Raw genomic sequence first — 25,494 nt, forward strand, 5'->3', positions numbered from 1 at the left:
AAGGGGATTAAGGGAGAGTACATGGACAAAAAACTGAAATACTCCCTCCGTTCCAAAATAAGTGATTAAGAATGACTCAGTTATGTACTAACTTTAATACAAAGTTGAGTCATTTTTAAGTCATTTATTTTGGAACGGAAGGAGTATATAGTATGGAGACACTCTTCTCGCTAGAACCACATGTTCGCCCATTCAGTGTTATCGATAGCCATTTGTTGTTTACATCTGCTCCTAGCGCCCCACAATCTAATGCTTCTATGCCATCACAAAAATGTACGTATACACTATTCATGCTAGATTGTTACGTGTGCTTAAGTGTCATCTTCAATGATAGGGACCTCAGCCTACTCCTTTGCCCTTCATCTTGGAAGATAAGAATACACATAGATAATGAAAAATATGAAATGTTTTTTAGTATCACACCTGGAAATTGATGCCCGGATAAATATAAGTAGCCCGATTAAAACAGTTCTGAAAAATAATAATATGATGCGCACGCGCACACACGGATACACACACATACACGCCCACACTTCTAACAATATCTTACTATAATATGAAGCTGAAAAGTTACATGTCTGTTAAAAAAAGCTGAAAAGTTATATGAAAAAAAACTCCTTTTCTGGCTTTGCTCATGAAATTAAGCAATGGTTGTTTTGTGAACCAGTTGTTACGGTACACCAAATTAAACATTGAGCACCCAATCTTATTTATTTTCGCTTTATTGTGGGAATGCATGAAACCAGAGGTTCCCATTGCAATTTTTTTTTCAAACCTACTAAGTCGATGGTACTATGGTTATGCGAAACGCTTCCATCCGGTGCGCCGGCCGAACCGTCCGGCCGGTCGCACGCGGCCTGCGCGGTGGCTGGCCCACACATGCAATATTTTTTTTATGCAGATTTGCTACAACCGCGGTTAAATTTGTTACAAGTCTTTTTCATTTGTTACAACTTGTTCATTAAAAAAGTTGCATGTACGTTTGGTTGCAACTCGAGTTCGTTGAATTTTTTTTGCTACACAATGATCGAATCCATCAAAATAATTCAACAAGCTATAGAAAAAAAATTCCTGGAGGACCTTATGAGAATTTAGAAGTCCGACGCTTTAAGAAAGAAAATAATTCTGAATGGAATGATTTTGAGTATAAAATTTTTGGTAAAAAACCTTCACCCAATTTTGAATTGTTAAGGCAACAGCTTTATGTAAGAGTGGAAGCGCCAAAAGGTGAATTGAGGATTTATCTAGTAGGAGATGATAGCCTTTTTCCCTAGAGATGAAAAATCCATCCACCCGGTTTTATTAATTTGCAAATTCAACCGGCGTTTGATTTGTGCTACAACCGGTATCATTTTTTGTTACAATCATTCACTAAAAAAGTTACATACATGTTCGTCAGAGTTGCAACCCGAGTTCATCGAATTGTTTTTGCTACAATCCAATTCTTTTTTTGCTATCACGCATCATCAGCGCCGTTTCTTTGCTATAACCACATTGATATTTTTTTGCTACAACCATATTTTTATTGCAATCATGGACGAAAATTGTTGCATCGTGAACAAAATTTGTTGCATCGAGAGAATAATACTGTATGGAGATCTAACGGTGCGGTCCGCATACGGATCGGGCGGCCCACGCGCGGCCGGCCGAACCATTCGGCCAGCGCAAAGCACTGCCCTATGGTTATACTCCGAGTTTCCGCTATAATTTTTACAGATCTACAAACTATCACTTCCACTTTATGCATACTATTTTTCAGAACCCGTTGAAACCTTTACACATGGTTCCTTCCCACGGAGAGTAGTTTCGATCTGATATAACCGGGGTCACGCGCACACGGAATATGCAAATTCGCTGGACAGCATATGCTACTGAACGCAGCGAGTTGATGCTGCGCCCAGGAACATAACTGCAATCTGAAGTCCCATTTGCTATACACATTATTTGTACAATATATGCCAGCTACAGCAAGACTAGGCACAAAATTAGAGGGGGGACTCACAAAACTAGCTACTGACTCCCTACTCGACACCAGCACCGTCGACCGTTTACACTATACCTCATACGCTTCTCTGGTAACGAGGCTTCAGGGAAGACGGCGGCCACCTCTCCTCGTGAAGCGCCTTTGGACCGGATGATTCGGCATTTGCACTGCCTGGCCAGGCGAGAGGGGTCAGCTGCTGCCGGTATGCGTCTGTGTTGTCGGACACGCCGAGCCTGACGATGAATGTGGCCGTGCAGCCTCTTCCTGCCCCTTCACTGTCCAGCCAGATGTGGCCTCCCATCAGAGTCACAAACCTGTGTAGGAATGTTCAGAATGGCTTCCAAGTTTTAGAATGAGCGATTCACTAGGTTAAGAACCAAGTGAGCACAATAACATGTACTACGTATATCTTTGTGTGCTGCTTCAAGAGAAGCAGAGTTACCGAGCACAGTAACATATACTCTAGAAGGTTTTACAGGTAAGGAGATCGAGATGTGATTGTGAGCTACCTCCTGCAGATGGCAAGGCCAAGGCCACTTCCGCTGTATCCTTGGTTGCCTCCAGGCTGAGTTTGGGTGAATTTTGTGAACACATGGGGTAGATCCTGAGGACTAATGCCACAGCCTGTATCCTTCAGCTGCAATAGAAAAACAACAGAGGCTTTAATAACCAAGAAAATTGCTAAATGATTACACATCAATTTTACAGTTAGATAATGTTTTTGATCAGCCAGTTCTCTCAAAATCCATCATGTTTCTGTTGCCTAAATAAAACCTTTTATTTTAGTTCAATTCCCAGGAACACTGGTAGCAGCTAGATCAGAGTTTTAAGTAATGTCAGCATGCGAGCTTTTCTGATGAAATGTTCTTTTAACTGAATCTGATGGAAGTTTTTGTTGTTATATCTTAACATAGCTCTTGCATAGTTGAGAACGTGATGGGTTGGTTTGGGTTTCTCGTCTCATGAAAAACATCTGGACATAGACAGTCGAATCGACAACTTGTAGATGACTTGATGAAACAGTCCAGCCGAGATTTCAGAGACTCATGCCCATAGCCCAATAGTGACAAGTAATGGTCAGAAGTGGCTAATTTCATACATGCACATGTTGAGCAAAGGTATCTCCAATGACTGAATATGCACAGGGCATTTAAGTTGTCTTGTATTTAGATCTTGATTTCTGAATCCTATGGCGAAAATATGAGCGCATAGCCTTGACAAGAAAAATCATTCACACGAATATCTATAAAAGTTACCTGAACTTTCAAGTAGAAATGGTCATCACTTGCAGCTGGATGGAAATCTGGGGTTCTGAACTCTCTTAAGGAATCAGGCTTTAGAATGGAAGCTAGAAGTGTAATGTGGCCCTCCTTGGTGAACTTAACAGCATTACCGGAGATATTTAGGATAGTTTGCATTAGCCTCTTTTCATCGCCAATAGCACATAATGGTAAATCTGGTGCTAACATAACCGACATAGACAGCCTCTTGATAGCTGCAATTGGTCTGATGAAACCCATCACCTGTAACACCAACGAAAATTCTCAGGCAAGTGAACTATGCATATATACTTTATAGAAAAGCAGAGGATAATATTGCAACCTCTTTGAAGACAGCATGAAGATTGAATGCTCTGATCTCCAATTCAAGGCTGCGATCCTCAAGTTTGGAAAGATCCAACACATCATTGATAAGTGTTGCTAGAAGATTGCTGCTCTTTAATACTGTTTCCACCATTAAACGCTGCTCAGGAGTTAGTTCAGTTTCCAAGAGTAAGGACGAAAGAGCTATGATTGCATTCATTGGTGTTCTCATTTCATGATTCATAACAGCTAGGAAATCATTCCGAGCACGGATGGCCGTTTCAGCATCTCGTCGAGCTAAATCCAGGGCAACATTTTGCTCCATTAGCAAATCACGCGCACGCATGGACTCTTCAAGGATAGCTGCATGAGAGAGTGCAACTGCTACCTGAAAAAATGGGGGGGGGGGGATCTGCTTCAATACCATCTCATGATAATGATAATGTATTAATGTTAGACTAACATCTATTAATCTTGGTATAGTTCGGTTTCAAGGAAACATTTTTTTTTTTAGAATGATCTGATGTTATTTGCAGAAGCCCTTGAAAAACTCGTAGTTGTGAATACATAAAACATTTCCCAGTTGAAGAGTCTCTATCGGTTGAACATCATGTGCCCATGCATTTCACATCTTATGCATCATTCACTTCTACGTATATCTATATTATATATAACCAAGGGAAAAGAAGCGGAATTGTGTTTGAGAAAAAAGAGGCGGCATTAACCTGATCGGCGACGACCTCAACAAGCTCCAACTCATGCACATGCCAGTTCCTTGCACTATCAGATGGAAGCATCAGAACCATAATAGCATAGCTTTTTGCTGAAAGCTCTGGCCAGTCATTTATTTGGAAGTTTGAAAGATTTAGAAGAGGTACTCGCACTGCAGCCACTTCTGGTGGAACATATCGTCCTGCAAGAGGCCGGATCCGTGCCAAAGGGGATGTGTGCGGTATTATGATTGCTCGATTGCTACTGAAAACTTGGTTGATAACAGGAAGATTAATTGATATAGATGACCCAACAGTAATTTGGTGGCGCAGAGTATGTGAAAGCTGAAGATTTGAACCGCTTCTTGATGGCATCCACAGGGCACACTCTTCGAGACCCAAGGTCCTTCCTAGCTCAACAATGGTAGTCTTCAAAATCGTATGTCTATCGAGTGTGCTTCTGATTTCATGAGTTAGCATCCTAACATGTCTCCCGGTCTCTTCCTGCGTCCTTATCAAGCCCATCTCCCAATCAAGCTCTTCAGCTTTATTCTTCAGAAACAGCTCCCTCGTTTTGACACTAAGCAGGTCAGGGATGATGTGAACAAGCATCAAAGCCGTCGCGCAGGAAACGACGGCCGTCGAAACCTTGGCAACCGTCATGACCATAGCGACGGTCTTCGTGTGCGTGGTGAAAGTCCACAGGTTGATGAGATGGGTCGCTCCACAAAGGACTATAAAGGCACCAAACTGGATGAGAACCCATCTGTACGGGAAGAAGGACGACTTCTTCACGAAGTAGATGAGCTCCAACGGGATGGAGAAGTATGCGAGGGCTATGAAGAAGTCGGAGATGTACTGGTACTTGATGAGGAGCTCGTCAGTCGGCCACAGCGGCTCGATGCAGTCGCATCGTTCCATCCCTGATGCTTCAGCACCACATCAGTTGTCACAACATTCCCTGCGGAAGAAGAAATGCAGAAATGAGTCACCATGCTCAGCTCAACCCACTCATACACATCCCTGGAGGTTCATATCATTTCCTAATAACAGGACTGAGCACATATAGCGTAAGAACAGAGCACACAGCAAGAGGCAACCTCCACAGCGAATCCCCCAAACCACAAGTGGTTCCTAACTCATGATCACGCTTGCCTTCAACTGGCGTCTCTGAATTTCGAAGCAAGGTTTTTCAGAATCTCAGCGCTCGCGTCCACATTTCAGCGCCGCGTGTCACTGTCACTCCAAGCCGCTTCCCCTTCCCCCGCTCGCCATCAGCACGCAGCAGGCCAGCAGCACGGCACGGCACTATCGACTACCCGCCCGGAGCCGGCAAGCGATCGGAGCCAAGAACGCCCCGCGACGGCGACGGGAAGGTGCTGGCCCTCCCCCCTGGCACCGATGGCTCCTCCCCACAAGAATCAACCCCTTCACCTCAACCCTTGAGCACAGAGCAAGCCCCGGCGACTCGACCAAAGAAAATAAAAAACCAGATCCGCCCGGCTTGGCGGAGCGGGGAGGAGAGCGGGTACCTCGGCCGGCGGCTCGACGCCCGGAGCTGCCGGAAGGTTGGACGGCGGGGGAGGCGGGCAGGGCGAGGAGGAAGCGGCGCTGAAAGGGGAAGGAAGGAAGGAAGGGAGGGAGCCAGATGCGCGGACAGACGGACGGCAGTGAAGTCTACCACGGACGGCACCACCCCACCCCCACACACACGGGTGCAAAGGGAAGAAAGGAAAGCAGCAGGAGAAAAGAAAGTCCAACCGCGGCCGTTGCACGCGCCCGTGCCGTGGTCTTTCTTTTCGCTCCCGCTTTTGTCCCCACGCTACCGCCGCCGCCGCCGCTGCCAGGCGTCGGCGGCCGCGGGAGGCCGGCAGCGAGCGGGATAGCTGGCAGGCAGGCGCGGGCGTCCACGCGGGGACAGGCTGACAGCTAGCGGCGGTGGTGTTGGCGTGGTGCGACTGTCGCTGTCGTGCGCGCGGGGTGAGGGTGTGCGCGCGGTGTGCTACGGGCACGGTCGCCGTCGCCGTTGCCGGCGGCGAGGGTGTGGGGCTGGCCGGCTGGCCGGATAGGGGCATCGAGGAAGCAATGCCTGGGAAGCGGATTTCGGACACGAGGACATTCCCGACGCCCTTTGTTAAAAAAAACACGAAAACTCTAAAAACCACCTGGCGCCGGATTTTTTTCATTTTCATGACAAATTATAATGTGATGCTAAATTTAGTTCACAAGCATGGTAATTCTCTGACAAACAAGTAAATTCAGATAGAGATTTTTTTTTTTTAGAAAAGGAGGATGACCCCCGGCCTCTGCATCTGGGAGATGCATCCGGCCATTTTATTGATTATTCTCGAGGACCTTACAAAGCAGTACAACAATATGCCTGAATCCGCCATCTTGGTAACATCTGTCGCTACTCCTATCCATATGATGAAGGGGTGCAAGCTGGACCAAATACCCAGACCTCTCACCTAAGCCTAACATCTAAATCTGAAGACCATGACCGAGCCACATACCGGGTCCGGGGCACAAACCGGTCCGACGCACTCACATGTGTCGTCGCCGTCATCTTTCGCTCGTCCATCTTCAGATCAGATTGAGGTACCAGCCTTGGCAGGTGTCTCCGCCATCGACACCATCATGATGCCAAACGACGACCTCCACCTACGCGAGTCCATCTCCAAGCAACGGACGGAGATCCATGCTAGGATAGGGTCGCACCACCGCCGTCGCCCACCACCCACAAGCGCCACCCAGCCCCAAGGTTCTCAAAGCGGCGCCTTCAAAGAAGGGAACGGTGCCATGAGCGCCGCCGCCGCCCAACAAAGTTAAGGCTTTCGCCCCGGAGACCTAGGGGAAGGGGAAGTGAGGGGATCAGTCCATACCGACGCCTCCAAGGAAGGGAACGGCGCCCTCAGGCGTCGCCGTCGACGCGGCCGGCCATGGCCGACCAGGGATTTCGCCTGAACTAAATCCCCACCACCAGCAGCACCTCATGTACAAAACCGACAATCCAAGGAAGCGCGCCCGACCAGGCTGACCCGCATGCCAAACAGGGAAGGAGGGGAGGCGCTAGATCGCACGCACCGGCCACCGCAAAAGCCGCCGCCAGACGCCAGCGACCACCGGATACCGCCGCCCGCGCGGCCGAGACGCCGGATCCACCTCCCGCACGGTTGCTAGCCTGTCGTGCCTCGCCAATGGAGCCGCCGCTCCAGATCCGAGACTCCGCATGCAGAGGTAGGGCAGCCTAGGCCCCGCCGCCACCATCCTTGGCGCCCCGGGCTTGCCCGGCGGCTGCCTCAGGCGGCGGCGAGGAAGGGATGGGGAGGGGGAGGCGGCTAGGGTTGGGAGGGAGGAAGGGAGGGGGAGCGCCCTCCCGAGCAGATCCCCTTTCTCTTTCACGCAGCGAACGCCGAACTCAGATAGAGATAGATTGCTCATCTGCTAAACTCGTCATTCTCGATGAATATAATTTGTCATAAGAAACGTTCGATTTGCCATGCCTAAGAATCTGACGTTCGTTACATATTCGGGTCAAAACAATAACCTCAAATGTTCACAAAAACGTTCTCAATCGGACTTCGGTCATCCAACACTAATCCTTCGAACAAAGCGCGCATTCATCCCCCAATGTTGATGGACAGTAGTTGTGCATTTATACAGTGCAAGAGAGATCATTAAAAATTATTCTAAATTCTACTCCCTGCCGGAGGTGAAACCGGTCACTGCAAAGCCGCTGGTCGAATTTGCGGCATTCCTGCAAACCTGGGAAGCGGCGGCCGTGTCGTCCGCCTGTTTGTCCTGGTCCTCGAGCTGTGAGAAGAGTGTGTCACATCACACGTTGTTGATGTGGATCTAGTGGTGATCACACTCGATCATGCGAGCGCTCCGCACTGACGCATAGACGTTCAGTTTTCATCGACAATTTTCAGGTCCCGGAGGACACTGCCACGACTGCGATATCTGCGCGCCCCACCGCTAGTTGTGTCCCTACCGCACGATGTCCCTATAGTAGTGTGAGGCAGAATTGCATCATCAAACGCGGCGTCGACGACCATCGCCTCATCCTTGAGTTTTTTAATTATCGATTTCAAACTAAACGATATTTGAGTTAGAATCGACAAATGTTGCCCACGCATTGTGTCCCTTGAGTTTCATCCAACAAAGTATGATCATAAACAAACTGCCCTTGGTCTTGTGGTACAACATGACAACACATCTGGATCATACAACCTGATGATTATCAAGTTGAAACAATGAGTAAGTTAATCAATTGGTCAACATGTAGAATAATAAGAGGCAAAAGTTACGATTCCCCTAGTTGATGTGATGGATGGTCACATTTGTCTCCAATCCGCTAACAACTTCGCATCGCTGCCGCATATCACATGCAAGTTATAGGACACAAAGTTCTTTTGCTCATGAAACGAAGCATGCAGTTTTGCCAAAAGATTAAGCCCATTTGCCTCATGCCTACAAAGTCCGCATGTACGGCCTTTCATGCATCGCGCAATAACTTATCTTCATCACCGAGTCCCCTTGCCATTGTTTTACTTCAGAAAACAAACAATGTAAAAAAACAAAAACAGATCAATGGTATTCACTCATTTTGCTTCGTATGTAGTCTACTAGTAAAATCTCTAAAATGTCTTATATTTTAAAACGGAGGGAGTAGATACTACTATGAACTACATACATGCAGATGTTTATAAATATGTTTTAAAACGTAGATTCACTAATTTACTCTAAATATAGTCTGTAGTATATATATATATATATATATTTATTTATTTATTTAGAAACCGCTCTAGTAATAGAAAAGATTTGAGCATCCGTCCGCCAGATATATTTCCTTTTTTTAGCTTTTGTCACGGGGGTGAAGGGGAGAGGAGGGTTTGCACATGCAACGCGGCAGATAACTCCGGGAGAGCAGGTGGTTAGCGTTGGCTTTTGAAAAGTGAAACCTAAAATAAACCTTGTGGTTATAGAACCCGGCGTAGATGAACCCTCATCTTTGAATCCCTGAAATTGATACCCCGATCTTTTTGATCCCGGTCTGTCCTGACCCTAGATACGTTTGGCACACCAGAAAACCCACAATCCTGATCGGGAACTTGCTTTTCTCACTGTTGTGCGGGTCAAGCCATCGTCTTCCTCGCCCTCACCTCTCTTCTCATGTTCCCTTTTCTGTACAGATGAATCAATGGCTATCGGGGTAGATCCTCCTGAAAAGTTGATGGCGAGTTGATGAGCTCCAGCCAAGGACGCCAACGGCGAGGATCTATTTGTCATGAAGAGGACGAAGGCCATCATCAGGGATCACCGGACCAAGCTCAACATCTCTCTCGGGTCTCGGCTCCGTTGACGCCGTGTCTTAGAGGATCGCCGCCGTTGTCGGAGCCGATGCACGCAGCTACCACGGTGGGCGCGCTCACATTAGAGCATTGTGCCTGGTGCGTGGCGCTGGAGGCCTGTGCGCAGTCGCAGCGCACGTACACGGCGGCGCTCCGGGCTGGGTCGAGCTAAGTCATGGACCCCCATCTCGCTGCAGTGGCTTTAGCATGTCACCATGGCCACCTCCCGATGCAACTGAGCGGCCGTGGGCTGTGGGCACGCGCGACACGGGTGACGACGACCACAGCCACCCGAGCTCCTTCTGTATTCACGACGATGACGACAGGCACCGACTGAGGATTGAAGTTCCGCCGAAACACGCACGTACATGGATGGCTTGATGTATTCCTGAACTAGTACGCGGGTCTGGCTTGGTTGATTAGATGATCTAATTCTTGATACACGCACGCAAGACACTGGAGATGGATGGATTGCAAGTTTGCAACATGCCCTTGCTATGCATCAAATTTTTCTTGTCTTTTCGGACTCACAGTGGCAAACTCCGTTGATGGACACCGTGGTCGTGCTCACTGCTAAGGAGATGCATACGACATGTGGGCCCATGTTGCAAGTCACAATAGAATTCAACCTCTGCTGGATTGTGCCTTTTCCGTTGCAACAAACAAGATTTTATTCATATAGGGTTTCGATTGACCGGGATCTATAAATACAAGGTACCAATTTCAGGGATTTGAAGGTGAGGGTTCCGCTGCATCGACCTTTACAATCTTAGGGTTCGTTTTAAACTTCACTCGCTTTTGAAGGCAGTAGGCCAGGCACATCAAGTTTGACCTGGAAAGTTAGGACCTTGACACGTAATCACTGGGGTTGTCATAGCAGGATCACCACTAGCCAAGACAGGCAGACACATGACACTGATGACAGCCACCGGCCACTGCTTCATCTTTGTCTCCTTTCTCCCCCGTGATAATCATGGTGCTTTCACTGTTCCAAGACACGCGAGGGTCCACCTCCTCAAGCGCCCAAATCCCTTTCTTTAGGGGCAAACGCTCCACTTGTCTGTTTATATTTCTAGTAGTATAACTTTTTATTACTTCTTCGTCAAAGGCTTAACTGATCCGATGGTGATGGAAGCCACTTCTACCATGTGATTTTTTCTTCCAGTCCACTTGTAAGTTACTAAATACTGCAATTCGTCTTTTTATGAGGGCCGACGGCTTTTTTTTAAAGATCTGCCACCGCAAGAGACGTCCGATCTGGCCAGTCGAATGTCCGACCACCATCCTCTATTATTAAAACGAAGGTCGTGTTGTACTCCCTCCGTTCGGAATTACTTGTCACATAAATGAATAAAATGAATGTATCGAAAATTAAAATACATCTAAATATATCCATTCTTATGACAAGTATTTTCGGACAGAGGGAGTAATAATTTTCTGCAACACGTGTCATGCTATAGAAAGTTTTGTAAAATATAGGTAAAGTTTTTTTTTTGCAACAGAGCCATTGTCACGTTTTTTTTGTAACGAAAGTCATGTTGTATTTTTTTCTAATAGAGATCTTATTACTTTTTTTTTGCAACAAAGACATTGCTGTAATTTAATTATTCTGGTAACAGATGTCATGTTACAATTTTTTTCCTGCAATAGATGCCTTGTTGTGAAAAGGAGAGATCGTGGGGAGCCTGGTCCATCGTCACATGGTACCCATGGCGTCCAAGCAAGGAGGCAGACGCGAGCGTGATAATCCGTCGTAGGTAGACGCCATCTTCTCTTTCGCCACCCATGGACAAGTAACTCTTATCATTCTCAAAGGATGTTGCAAGTGGACCCAAAGAATTACCATGTTGAAGAGAAGTAAAGGATGTGTTATCGGCTACTTGCCTTTTCTAATAGTAGAAAATTCAATATGACCTTGAATTAAGTATTTCATAAGTATGACCTTTTAAATTGTGTGTTGGGCCGGGCACGTGCTCAACCAAATTTGCATGCCTGTGGACCGGCTTGCGCGGCACCGGTCCATATGATCAAATTTGCTCGATAGGGCTCCTAGGAGATCTGATTTATTTTTGTTGTAAAAAAACCTTTAAAGAGTATGTGAATTGCGCACAAGTACAACAACCCCTTGGTCGTCGTTGGATCCGAGATCCAAGGGTTCAGAAGCTCGTGTCACCAAAGGTGAGGTGCGGTAGATATCCCCCTATTCGATATACGATGCGACGAAAGACGTGCAGGATTTAAGAGCATCTCCAGCCGTTTGGCCCCCCAGGGGCGTGAAATAGCGCCACCTGGGGGTGCGCCGGCAGAAACATCGGGGGGGGGGGGGGGGGGGCTCGGGTTCCCAGTCGCCCCCAAGGTCACCCCGAGCCGTCTATTTTGGCCCATTTTTGATGCAAATTGGTCCACTTTTGGCCCATATTCGATATACTTTGGCGCAAACTGAACAACAACAATATTTTTTTTATCACATAGCTCATTACAGAAATCAATACGAATAAAAAATAGTTCAATAAATCAATACAAATCAAAATAGTTCAACAAATAAAAACTCATAGTTCATCACACACCAAGCTAGGCGTTGCCCTTGAGCCTCCATAGATGCTCCACCAAATCGTCCTGCAGTTGTTGAGGTACCTTTGGTCCTCTGATCTCCTGACACATGTTGAGAAAGGCAGTCGAGGTTATCGGTAGCTGGTGATCAACTTGGGTAAGAGCATCCTGCCTGTAATATGGTTGAGTGTCAAACACTGGCTCCTCCTGCTCGCTCTCAATGATCATGTTGTGCAAGTCGACACAACAAGTCATGACTTCCCATTTTTGATCTTCCGACCAGGACTGAGCAGGTTACCGGACAACAACTAAACGAGATTGAAGCACACCAAATGCCCGCTCGACATCCTTCCCACAAGCTTCATGGCGCTTGGCAAAGTAGGAGTTCTTGCCTCCTCGTGCAGGATTTGAGATAGTCTTCACAAATATGGACCATCTCGGATAGGTGCTATCTGCTAGGTAGTATCCCTTGTTGTAGGGGTGCCCATTGACCTCGTAGTTAACCGAAGGAGCATGACCTTCAACAAGATTGGCAAAGACATTCGAGCACTGCAGTATGTTGATGTCATTGTGAGTTTCTGACATACCAAAGAAGGAGTGCCAAATCCAGAGGTCATGTGTGGCCACTGCCTCAAGTACCACACTTCAACCTCCTTTGTGTAAGTGCATCTAGTGCCCCTTAGTGATTTTGGTAGTTTGAAGACTTATAGGTTAAGTATCTAATATGTTTGTGAGTATACACAGGATCTATAAGTCATTGAGGAGTTTGAGATATTTGAAGAATATCGACACCTAAAAATGTATATCTTCAGTTGAAGAAATTGGTCTGAAGCTGAAGAAATGAATCACGAGGAATCTGCGATGAAATTGATATTCCTCATGAAGACATTGATATTGAGAAGATCGGTGGTTCCTGAAGAAAATCATTCTGAAGAAATTGAAGCGTGAAGATTTAAGTTTTCTGTTTTACTTTCTTCGCATTTGATGAATAGGAACACCGTACTGTTAAAGGGGGTCAAAGTAACGCTATGGAATGAATTTCCTCATGATGCTCAACCCAAGCCAAATCCTACCAAAAGCCTCAAGTGAGGAATATGAGTGACATGAGGACTCTCACAGTTGAGGGTCCCGACCGTTTCGATAGCCACGCCTAGTCACTGGTCTTATCCACTCCAACGGTCATATTATCTAAGGGCATTAATGTCAAATCATGTCGGGATGCTCCGAGGCTATAAATAGCCGCCCCCCACAACCACTAGCTGGTTGGCTGCTCCATTAGAAACTAACACTTGTCATAAGAGCAACCCAAATTCCTCAGAGCCTACGAGAGTAAATCATCAGTGAGGAAATACACCACCCACCGAAACCACAAACCAAACCTAGTGATTGAGCATCACTGAAGAAATTGTTCCTGTGTGGGACTGAAGCCTTTTACCTTTGAGGACTGTGCATCCTCCAGACGGTTAGGCGTCATGGTCTAGAGCAATCCAGCAGTCAATTGTGGATCGCCGGGTGACCGAGTTTGTGAGGGTTTGGAAGTCTGCCCTGAAGACTTACCACGAGTGTTGGGCGAGGACTGTGTGTCCTTAGCTCAAGGAGAATACGGTAGGGACTGTGTGTCCCGGGACTGGGTGTCCTTTGGTTTCAATACCAAGCCGCTCCAAACCAGATGTACAACTGTCACAGCAGTTGGAACTGGGTCATCAACAACTGTCTTCACCAAGAATCGGGTTCTAATTCCTCAACTCTTTACTTTCTCTGTATTATGTGTTGATGACTTTCACTGTGACTGTTTGAAGAATTTGCTGAAGACTTTCTCCGAATTTCCTCAACCCCAAATTCTTCACAATAGTTAATCATCATCTGTATTCTGCGTGCCTGCTTACTGTGCAATCTGTTTTCATAATCTTCACTATGTAATACTGCTGTTGTGAACGATTGCACGACTGATCCTTAACTGTTTCCGCTGTAAGTTAGTCATCAGTGAGGAATTTCCTCAAAAGGAATTTCCTCAGTGATGAAATTCTAAAAATCTCCTATTCACCCCCCCTCTAGTCGATATAACGCACTTTCAATTGGTATCAGAGCAAGGTACTCCCTTGTTCTGTGTGATTTTGGTTTAACCACCTGGAGTTTTAGTTATGTCGACTGCAGGCATGTTTAAGGTGACTGCAGCATGTCCTACCTACGAGGGAAAGAACTTTCCCTTCTGGAAGAACAAAATGCAAATGCATCTACAAGCTATAGACAATGATCTCTGGTATATTGTGGAAAATGGTGTCCCCATCATTTCTGCTAGTGTCACTGCAGCTGATGTGAAGAAATTCAAGCAACTCGATTCTCAAGCGAAGAACATCATCTGTGGTCATCTGAGCCCTGGCCAGTTTGGAAGAGTAAGTGCCTTAGGCTCTGCAACACTGATCTGGGAGAGACTGTGCAACCAATTTCGTCAGCAAGTCAATCTTCAATCTTGAAGAAAATGAGTGCACCATCCATACTGATGACTATGCTGATGACTTCGCTCCAACCTATTGCTTCATGGCAAAAGGTTCAAAGGTATCACATAATGCCTCCTCCTCTGATTCAAGTGACTGTGAACATGATGATTACAAAAAACCCAGTTACAGTAAACTTGCCATCATTGCCACTAAACAACAAACTGCTCTGGAAAAGCTTCAAAAACTACTAGACAAAAGTGATGATCTGTTGAATGATGAAATGAATCTTAATCAAATCCTCGCTGATGACATGAAAAATCTTCAGTCTAGATTTGATATTCTTCAGGATCGTTATGATACACTCCTCACTGATCATGAGAAGCTTTCCTACGAATTTCTTCAAAGGAAGCTTGATCTTGAGAAGCTGAGGATGTCTTATGATGATCTTCGCATGGAAAATGATTCGTTACTAGCTCAACAAATCAGCGCTAGTCAAGTTGAATTTATTCCTCCGTGTCTTAAATGCATTGAACTTGAAACTGCTAATTCTTCACCAGAATCATCAAATGCTACAAATTCTTCAACTGCACCTGCTGTGTCTATTTCCTCACTTGAGGAAAACACAAATGTTACTGATGAAAATGCAGGGTTGAAGGAATTGTATGTGACAGGCATGTACAAAAGCCTCAAAGGACACCAAATCCTTTGTGATGTGCTCAAAAAGCAGATCTTGAACAGGAACCCGAGGAAAGAAGGAATTGCCTTTGAGAGAAAACTAAATGCTGATGGATCTTATTGGAAACCTGAGCAGTATCCCAAAACCTCATGGGTTGCTGCTACTGGGCCTCCTTTTGATCCATCTAATCTAACTGGCTTCTCATGTGAATTATTCCATTCCTCGGATGAGTCATTTGATTCCAACTATAAACTGTTCAAAAATCAATCTGGTGAAGTATTTGCTCGATATGTTGGAACTAACTGCAGGAATGGCCCTCCTCTGAGAAAAATCTGGGTTCCCAAAAGTTGTCTTGAAAATCTTCAAGTGAATGTCCTCATGACACCACCTCTGAAGAATTTGAACCCGAGATCCAATTTCTCAGGAGGACTAAAGTCTTCAAGAGGATCAAAATCCTCAACTGGTCAAAACTATGCTCATACCCGTGCTTATGCGTCTAACATGCAGGGAAACTACAAGGAATATGATTATGAGTGCTACTCCTCAAATCATTATGTTCATAAATCCTCAAACCAGTTCTCTGCATACTCATATGAGTACTCTAACCCCCATACTGTTAAGAGAAGTGCATTAGCTTCAATGCCACCTTTCTCATATGGTGCTCGCAGGATGATGAACGCTTTGCCACCCCTTCAGATGTGGGTGGTGAAGAAATCAAACTAATCACTTCTGCAGGTCAGGTCTCCAGATGAAAATCATCATTTGAAGAATTTGCTGGAGACCTGAGGAAATGCTTGATAGGACGCAAGCTAATGATTGATGAAATAGAAATATTTCTCACGTCCTTATATTTCTGTTATGATGAAATCACTGAACTGATGAAATTAGTATCATATTCTTCAAATCTGAAGCATATGAGATGGTAAGCTGTACTAATTCATATGCAGGATGACAAACCCAAAAATACTGAGTGGGTTCTCGATAGTGGCTGCACACATCACATGACTGGTGATAAAAGCCTACTGATGAATATGCCACTAACTCCATCACCTCTGAAGCAAATCACATATGTTGATAAAGGTAAAAGCAAGGTATTGGGACTTGGCAAAGTAGCTATTTCCAAGGATAGGCATATGGACAAAGTGATGCTTGTTGAATCTCTTGGTTTTAACCTCATGTCAGTCTAGATGCTTTGTGATCTTGATATGATTGTTATCTTTGGTAGATATAGATGTGTAGTCATCATGGAATCTGACAGATCCAAAGTCTTCGAAGGTGTAAGAAGAGGGGATTTGTACATTGTTGACTTCTCTACAGGTCCTCAACCAGCCACTTGCTTACTAGCAAAAACCTTAGAAGGATGGCTGTGGCACCGAAGACTAGATCATGCAGGCATGAGGAATTTGCACACACTTGCAAAGAAGAAGCATGTCATTGGCATCGAATCAGTCAAATTCCTCAAGGATCATCTCTGCGGTGCTTGTGATTCTGGGAAAATGACCAGATCCAAGCATCCCTCCAAAACCATCATGACCACTACACGTCCATTTGAATTGCTTCATATGGATTTATTTGGACCCACTCACTATGCAACACTAACCAATGCAGCATCTCTATATGGCTTTGTCATAGTTGATGATTATTCCAGATACACTTGGGTGCATATTATAGTGTATAAAACTGAAGTGCAGGAAATCTTCAAACGATTTTCTTCAAGGGCCTCGACGAACTTCGGCATCAAGATCAAACATATCAGGAGTGATAATGGAACCGAGTTCAAAAACACTGGTCTTGATGATTATCTTGATGAACTTGGTATTACTCACGAATTGTCTGCTCCTTATACTCCTCAGCAGAATGGTGTCGTCGAAAGAAAGAACAGGACTCTGGTTGAGATGGCAAGAACTATGCTTGAAGAATATCAGACTCCTCGTCGCTTCTGGCCTGAAGCAATCAATACTGCATGCCATATCATCAACAGGGTATATCTTCACAAATTCCTCAAGAAAACCTCATATGAACTCCTCACTGACAAGAAACCCAATGTAAGTTATTTCAAAGTCTTCGGTGCAAAATGCTGGATTAGAGATCCTCATCATAGCTCAAAATTTGCACCTAAGGCACATAAAGGTTTTATGTTCGGTTATGGAAAGGACTCGCACACCTACAGAGTCTTCAACAACTATCACAACAAAGTTGTTGAGACTGTAGATGTGCGGTTTGATGAAACTAATGGCTCGCAAAGAGAGCAATTGCCTTCTGATCCAGATAAGCTGTCTCCTGAGGAAGCAATAAAGCTTAAGCCTACTGAAGACATTGTCCCCACTGAGGAAATTGGTGAAGAAACAATCCCCATCCTGATGAAAGCCAAGAAGATGCTCCTGAGGAAATTGCAACAGCACCACTTCCTCAGCCCAGACAAAATCCTCAACCAGCTCATCCGAGGATTGCAAATGAAGTAGAACTTGACAAAATCCTCAACGACATCAACGCGCCAGGTCCTCTCACTCGCTCAAAAGCTTCACACTTAGTTAACTTTTGTGGGCATTTTTCCTTTGTATCCATCACAGAACCCTCAAAATTAGCTGAGGCTTTTCTGGAACCGGAGTGGATCCAAGCCATGCAAGATGAACTTCTTCAATTCAAGCTGAATGACGTATGGGAGCTCGTCAAACGACCAGATCCTCGCAAGCATAACATCATCGGCACCAAGTGGATTTTCCGAAACAAGCAAGATGAGGACGGTCAAGTGGTGAGGAACAAGGCACGACTTGTAGCCCAAGGCTACACCCAGGTTGAAGGAATAGATTTCGATGAAACTTTTGCACCTGTTGCTAGACTTGAAGCTATTCGAATTCTACTTGCTTATGCTAATCATCATAACATCATCTTATATCAAATGGATGTGAAAAGTGCATTCCTCAATGGTAAGCTTGAGGAAGAAGTATATGTTGCTCAGCCCCCAGGTTTTGAGGATCCAAAGAATCCAGACAAAGTCTTCAGACTCAAAAAGGCTCTGTATGGCCTCAAGCAAGCCCCTCGGGCATGGTATGATACATTGAAGGAATTCCTCATGAAGAAAGGCTTCAAACCTGGTTCACTCGATCCAACTTTTTTCACAAAATCATATGATAATGAGCTGTTTGTATGTCAAATATATGTTGATGACATCATATTTGGTTGTACTGACAAAAGATACAGTGATGAATTTGCCTATATGATGAGTGAAGAATATCAGATGTCCATGATGGGGGAGCTGAAATTCTTCTTAGGTCCTCAAATTCGTCAACAAAACAATGGAATCTTCATATCACAGGAGAAATACCTCAAGGATGTTCTGAGGAAATTCGACATGCATGAATGCAAAGGTGCCAAGACTCCTATGCCTACCAACGGTCACCTCGGCACTGATGAAAATGGTAAAGATTTCGGTCAGCAGGTATACCATTCTATGATTGGCTCTTTATTATATCTATGTGCATCTAGGCCAGATATAATGCTTAGTGTTTGCATGTGTGCACGTTTTCAAGCAAAACCGAAGGAATCACACCATAAGGCTGTGAAACATATTCTTCGATACTTAGCTCACACACCAACACTAGGATTGTGGTATCCCAAGGGCTCCAATCTTCATCTGGTAGGGTATTCCGATTCAGAATATGCTGGTGACCGTGTGGATCGCAAGTCAACATATGGCACATGCCATTTCCTCGGAAGATCACTAGTTTGCTGGTCCTCAAAGAAGCAGAACTGCGTATCACTCTCCACTGCCGAAGCTGAGTACATTGCTGTTGGTTCTTGCTGTGCTCAATTGCTATCGATGAAGCAAACCCTCAAGGACTACGGCATCAACATGAAGAATGTGCCTCTCTACTGTGACAATGAGAGTGCTATCAAGATTGCATATAACCCAGTACATCACTCGAAGACCAAACACATCCAGATTCGTCATCATTTTCTTCGGGACCATGTCCTCAAGGGCAATATCCTCATTGACCATGTGAAGACTGATGATCAACTGGCTGATATCTTCACTAAGCCCTTGGATGAGAAAAGGTTTTGCAAGTTGCGGTGTGAGCTAAATATCTTAGAGTCTTCAAATGTTTTGTAAAAACATGCACACATCCTAACACTTATGCAAAGTTGATGACTTAGATGTGCAACACATGATGAAACGAGTTTCTTCAACCAATGAAGAAAGTCACTCTGAATGTGAAGAAATTAACGAAGAAATTGATTCTCACGGCCCTACGACAATTGTACGCGGCGTCTGTAATCAACATTCTTATATGGTGGGTAACGCCACCGCCCAATGTGAAATTCCTCAAGTTGATTTTCTTCAAATGATCAATTACCTCACAATGCATTTTTTTAATAATAGTTATTCTTCAGTGTGATGATCTATTACAAAATCTTCAAAAACACTTGATGACTTTCATTTGCCTAGGTAGACTGTGATTTCTAGTCCTCAACAGCATTCACTTATTGCTATTTCTTCAAGTTGATGTTTCTGCTAAGTGAATGTGATCGGACCCTACTTTCCCTCTATGCTATACTTATCCAGTCTATTCAATTCTTCATATGCGTTCTACTTGAAACTTTGTTCAAAATCCTCACTGCATCCTTGTTAGCTGATGATTTGGTAACAAAAATCCTCAAATCCTCAAAAAATTGTTTTCTTCAAAGGAACAGTAACTGAAACCGCACTTCCCACGATCGGATAACCACGATCTCCACTATCTCCACCGCATCGTACAGGAGCTACACGTGTCCTGCGGAGACGTAGAGGCAAGGACTATTCGGTCCGAAACTTTCGCGCCAAACAGTAACTTTCGGGCTATAAATAGGTCCTTATTCCCCTCGGTATCTTCTTCTTCGCCTCATCGCTCTCCCGCCATCACACTCTCCATCGAACCCTAGCGCCACCGCTGGTTGTCTTGTCGTCGGCAAGGAAGAGCTTCACTGCCTCAACCTTTTCGCTGCCAGGATCACACCGGAGTCGGAACATCTACGTCCGCCGCCGCCGTAGACGTCCTCTGCTGCCAAGTTAGGGTGCATTGGACACTTGACCGAAGAGCCTCTCCAACACCACCTTTTGTGTTCTTCGTTCGCACCTTCCAGGGTAAATATATCCCATTTTTACAGCAGATTAGATCTAAAATTTTACCTCTCCCATGTGAAATATGTTTTTCCTCAAGATACGATGCGCACATGATTCCTCAAACACTATCCATCACCACAATCATTGATGAACTAGCTAAGCATCTAAGATTTTCACGAGATTCCTCAATTGTGCGAATTTTCGGATCTGTACAACTCTGGAACCCAAGAACACTATGCTTAAGCAAATCCCTCAACCACTGGTTATATTCCTCAAACTGTCAAACTTTTTCAGTTTCTTCAAATCTGAGAACGCATATGACCTCTCCAAATTCCTCGCAACTATACTATGTTCACAGGTACACACATGTCAGCTGATGAATCTCTCGGCTCTCATCACATTAACTCATTTGCAGCGTTTCTTGAAGAAACTCTTCAAGGCTCATCAGAATCTTCAAGAGTTCAAAATCATCAGCAAATTCCTCGTCTGAAGATAATGGAGGAAGAAAGGAAACAGAAGGGAGGAAAGAAACTGGAGCAGAACACAGCTGTTGATATTCCTGATGACATATACATGGACTATTGCACGTCTGATGAAGAACATGAGAAAATGGCTAAAAGAAAGATTAGGCTGCAGAAAATTGAACGCAGATGGGCAAAGGAGTGGAAGGAGTACAGGTTTGTGACCCCAAATATGCAAAGAAATTCGCTTTGAAGCCTCCTGGCAGAAGGGCTCCACTTGAGGATCATCAAGTTGCTCATCCCTCAAGTCTTATGACACTTGATGACTACCCAGATGAAAAAGAAAGGCATCTGGCCAAGCTCAAGAAGCAAGCCGAAACAGCAGTGAAGAAATTTAATGAATCCTCAGTTGCTGCCTCCGGTGCTGCTCATTCCTCAGCAGCAGAAACTTCAGGCTCAGAGATTCCTCAAAAGCAGTCTGCGCCATCAAAACCAAAGGCTCCAAAGCCTCAAGAGAAGTCTGGACAGGCTTCTGTCACAAAACCCTCAGCTCCAAAACCCTCAGCTCCAAAACCCTCGGTTCAAAAACCGTCAACACCAAAACCATCAGCGCCAAAACCCTCAGCACCCATCTCATCTACACCAAAGTCCTCAGCTCCACCTCCAAAACCAGTACAGAAGAAAGTCGTGAAGCCTACGACTGCCAGCTCCAGTTACTCACTACCAGCTGAAGAATCTGTAGAGAAAACACCTTCACCAAAAGCTTCAAAGGTGAAGAAGTTAATCCCGTCTGCATCAGACGCGAAAAAGACAAGAGCTGCTGAGAAGGAAGCGAAGAAGAGAAAAGCTTCCTCAGCAGAAGAAAAGATTGAGGCAAAACGCCTCAAGGAAACTGAAGTATCTACCCCTCTGGACCCGGTGCCTCTAAATGTTGCACCTTCATATGAAATGGTCGTCATTGGTGACCAAACTACAAGGGCAGTTGAGGAAATGAAGGATGCTGCCTCTGAGGAGCATACTGATGAGGAAATTCAGATTGATGAAAGTCCTCAACCTCATGTTCCTCAGACAGAGACTACTCAAGCTTCAGCTGCAGCACCTGATGAATCTGCTTCTGCCACAAAGTCAGCTGATGAAAACCAAGCTGAAGAAAATGTCCAGTCTGAGCAGGCTCCTCCCACTGAACAGGCTGACCAAACTCCTCAAGATGAGAAGGAAGAAGAAATTCCTCAGCCTGAAGCTCAGCCAGAGCAAGAAATACCAGCTGATGAAATTCCTCAACCTGAGGAAACTATTGAAGAAAATGTTCCCGCCCCTGCCAATGAATTCATTGTGCTCAACCCAGAGACTGCCATGGTTGTTTCCCCTCCCATTCCTCAGCACAATATCAAGCCAGTTCAGCGCCTGCCATTCTCGAAGCGGCCAAAGTTTCAGAAAGAAAATTTCTTTGAGGAACGCATGTATTTCATCGGAGAGAATCCCTCTGACAAGCCTCAAATGAGGCATCTGAAGTTTTGGACCAGGGCTCAGATGAACTATTATGCTTCTGTGCTCTGTGGACGCAACAAAAAATTCCAGCACAGGCACATTCCTCATGATGAACTTGAAGAAATTCCCTGCATGGAACCAGTCCTCAGTGTACTCCATGATGCAGGTTTGCTCCCTATGTGCTCAGACATATCAGATTGGAATAGTGAGCTTATTCTTCAGTTCTATGCAACTCTACACATCTCGGGCAATGCTGATGACATCAACACTTGGGTGTTCGACTGGATGACCCAAAACACTCACTACAAGGCTCCAGCGTCTGAACTCCTCAGAGAACTGCCCGTACCAATTCCTTCAGACGGGGCAGTGAAGCTTTATGGTGAGCGTGAGCTGCCAAATGGAATGATGGAAGTCCTCATGAAGCTTTTGGCTGCAGGAAAACCCTCAAGAACCACATTCCTCGTCCATGAGCTCAAGTACACACCCCGGTCTGTCTACCGCATTCTCTGCAGTGTGCTCGCGCCAATCAAAGGCCATGACGATGAAGAAGATGTCGTCGGCCTCATGAAGAATATCCTCTTCAACATCATTCACGGTATCCCCATGAATATCCATGATTTCTTCTTGAGGACCTTGGCTGACAATGCAATGTGCCCCTATGATCACAAAATTTATGCACCATGGATCATGAGATTCCTCAGGACAAGGACAGGCATCAACTTCCACGCAGATTTCCAGAACCATGTTGGTTATATGCCTCTTATCCAGGTCAACAAGAAGACTTTCGAGCCCATTGAGGGAAAAGGAAAGTCTGTGATTGATGAAGGGAGCAGGCCTCTTGATGACCAGTTTAAAGAGCCAGGCGCATATTCTTCATGGGACGATACTGAGACTCGTCCACCCAGCCCTGTTCCTCCTCGCGTGCTAAACACCAGAGAGCTTCTCCTCAGTCTTCATCAGAAGGTGGATCACAACCACAAATGGGTCAAACGCCAGTTTGGTGCCATTGTGAAAACCCTTACTAAGACACAGAACTCTGTGAAACTTAATCATCACTATCTGCATGAGGTTTTTGATCGCACCTGGGCTACTCTTGCACATCTGAAGACCCAGACTGAGCTTGAAGAAATAAACTTTGAGCAAGACTTTGAGTGGTCGTGGCCTCCCAAGAAGAAGTTCAGGCCCATTCCAGTGCCAGATCTTGAAGACAGCTCCTTCTCGTCATTCCGCACCGCCAAATCTGATGAGGAACAACTCGACACCGCAACAGGCCCAAGGAAGAAGACTACATCCAAGAAGCGTCAAGGATCTTCATCAACCGCCAAGAAATGAAGTCTTCATGAGCGTTAGTCCTCAGTTTGTCCCTTTTTGTCACTTGATGACAAAGGGGGAGAAACTTGAGAGTTAGTCTTCAAACGGGATTTATTTTTGGGGCCTATGAACTATAATTAAGTTACAAACTCTTGGCTCTTCTGATGTTTTTATGAAATGAGTTGTAACTTAAGCCCGATGGTACTCTGACGCTTTTGAACGTTTTTCTTCGCATACTTATTCCTCAAGTTTTAATGCACGCATGCTGGAATTCGTCAGATACCATTTGCCATCATGCATCTTCATTTTCTTCATATGATATGTTATATGTATGCATGATTTACAAGATTCAGGGGGAGATCTCCATGATATAAATCATCAATGTGCATCTGCTATAAGAGCAGAATCCTCAAGGTATGCACATCTTCAGGGGGAGTCTCTGTGAATCTTGTTTTCAAATTCCTCAAATGAGTATTTACACTTCATATTTTTTGATCCCTGTTGAAGACTTAACCTAATTGTCATCAACCACCAAAAAGAGGGAGATTGTAAGTGCATCTAGTGCCCCTTAGTGATTTTTGTGGTTTGAAGACTTATAGGTTAAGTATCTAATATGTTTGTGAGTATACACAGGATCTATAAGTCATTGAGGAGTTTGAGATATTTGAAGAATATCGACCCCTTAAAAATGTATATCTTCAGTTGAAGAAATTGGTCTGAAGCTGAAGAAATGAATCACGAGGAATCTGCGATCAAATTGATATTCCTCATGAAGACATTGATATTGAGAAGATCGGTGGTTCCTGAAGAAAATCATTCTGAAGAAATTGAAGCGTGAAGATTTAAGTTTTCTGTTTTACTTTCTTCGCATTTGATGAATAGGAACACCGTACTGTTAAAGGGGGTCAAAGTAACGCTATGGAATGAATTTCCTCATGATGCTCAACCCAAGCCAAATCCTACCAAAAGCCTCAAGTGAGGAATATGAGTGACATGAGGACTCTCACAGTTGAGGGTCCCGACCGTTTCGATAGCCACGCCTAGTCACTGGTCTTATCCACTCCAACGGTCATATTATTTAAGGGCATTAATGTCAAATCATGTCGGGATGCTCCCAGGCTATAAATAGCCGCCCCCCACAACCACTAGCTGGTTGGCTGCTCCATTAGAAACTAACACTTGTCATAAGAGCAACCCAAATTCCTCAGAGCCTACGAGAGTAAATCATCAGTGAGGAAATACACCACCCACCGAAGCCACAAACCAAACCTAGTGATTGAGCATCACTGAAGAAATTGTTCCTGTGTGGGACTGAAGCCTTTTACCTTTAAGGACTGTGCATCCTCCAGACGGTTAGGCGTCATGGTCTAGAGCAATCCAGCAGTCAATTGTGGATCGCCGGGTGACCGAGTTTGTGAGGGTTTGGAAGTCTGCCCTGAAGACTTACCACGAGTGTTGGGCGAGGACTGTGTGTCCTTAGCTCAAGGAGAATACGGTAGGGACTGTGTGTCCCGGGACTGGGTGTCCTTTGGTTTCAATACCAAGCCGCTCCAAACCAGATGTACAACTGTCACAGCAGTTGGAACTGGGTCATCAACAACTGTCTTCACCAAGAATCGGGTTCTAATTCCTCAACTCTTTACTTTCTCTGTATTATGTGTTGATGACTTTCACTGTGACTGTTTGAAGAATTTGCTGAAGACTTTCTCCGAATTTCCTCAACCCCAAATTCTTCACAATAGTTAATCATCATCTGTATTTTGCGTGCCTGCTTACTGTGCAATCTGTTTTCATAATCTTCACTCTGTAATACTGCTGTTGTGAACGATTGCACGACT

The 25,494-nt window shown here is 45.0% G+C and overlaps 1 protein-coding gene across 2 annotated transcripts; it reads right to left on the reverse strand.

Annotated features, from left to right (window-relative positions):
- Positions 1-1,788: 1,788 nt before the first annotated feature.
- LOC123447329 (probable ethylene response sensor 1) lies at positions 1,789-6,127 on the reverse strand. 2 transcript variants are annotated; one of them, XM_045123921.1, is made up of 6 exons: positions 6,039-6,127; positions 4,293-5,238; positions 3,587-3,955; positions 3,241-3,507; positions 2,494-2,621; positions 1,789-2,298 (listed from the first exon to the last, which is right to left on the reverse strand). In XM_045123921.1, the coding sequence occupies exons 2-6, from the start codon at positions 5,196-5,198 to the stop codon at positions 2,061-2,063; spliced, it is 1,908 nt and encodes a 635-aa protein (XP_044979856.1). In that variant the 5' UTR covers positions 5,199-5,238; positions 6,039-6,127; the 3' UTR covers positions 1,789-2,060. The 2 variants fall into 2 exon arrangements, with proteins under 2 accessions (XP_044979856.1, XP_044979855.1); XM_045123920.1 differs by lacking the exon at positions 6,039-6,127 and adding an exon at positions 5,810-6,014.
- Positions 6,128-25,494: the final 19,367 nt, after the last annotated feature.

Source organism: Hordeum vulgare, chromosome 4H, assembly GCF_904849725.1.
Source record: "Hordeum vulgare subsp. vulgare chromosome 4H, MorexV3_pseudomolecules_assembly, whole genome shotgun sequence".
In the NCBI taxonomy this organism is placed as follows: Eukaryota; Viridiplantae; Streptophyta; class Magnoliopsida; order Poales; family Poaceae; genus Hordeum; species Hordeum vulgare.

Excerpts from the sequence above, each read along its gene's own strand:
- LOC123447329 (XM_045123921.1), bottom strand. The coding sequence starts at position 5,198 with ATGGAACGATGCGACTGCATCGAGCCGCTGTGGCCGACTGACGAGCTC. Across the intron at positions 3,508-3,586 it reads TTCATGCTGTCTTCAAAGAG|GTGATGGGTTTCATCAGACC; the intron begins GTTGCAATATTA and ends TTGGTGTTACAG. Across the intron at positions 2,299-2,493 it reads GGCCTTGCCATCTGCAGGAG|GTTTGTGACTCTGATGGGAG; the intron begins GTAGCTCACAAT and ends ATTCCTACACAG.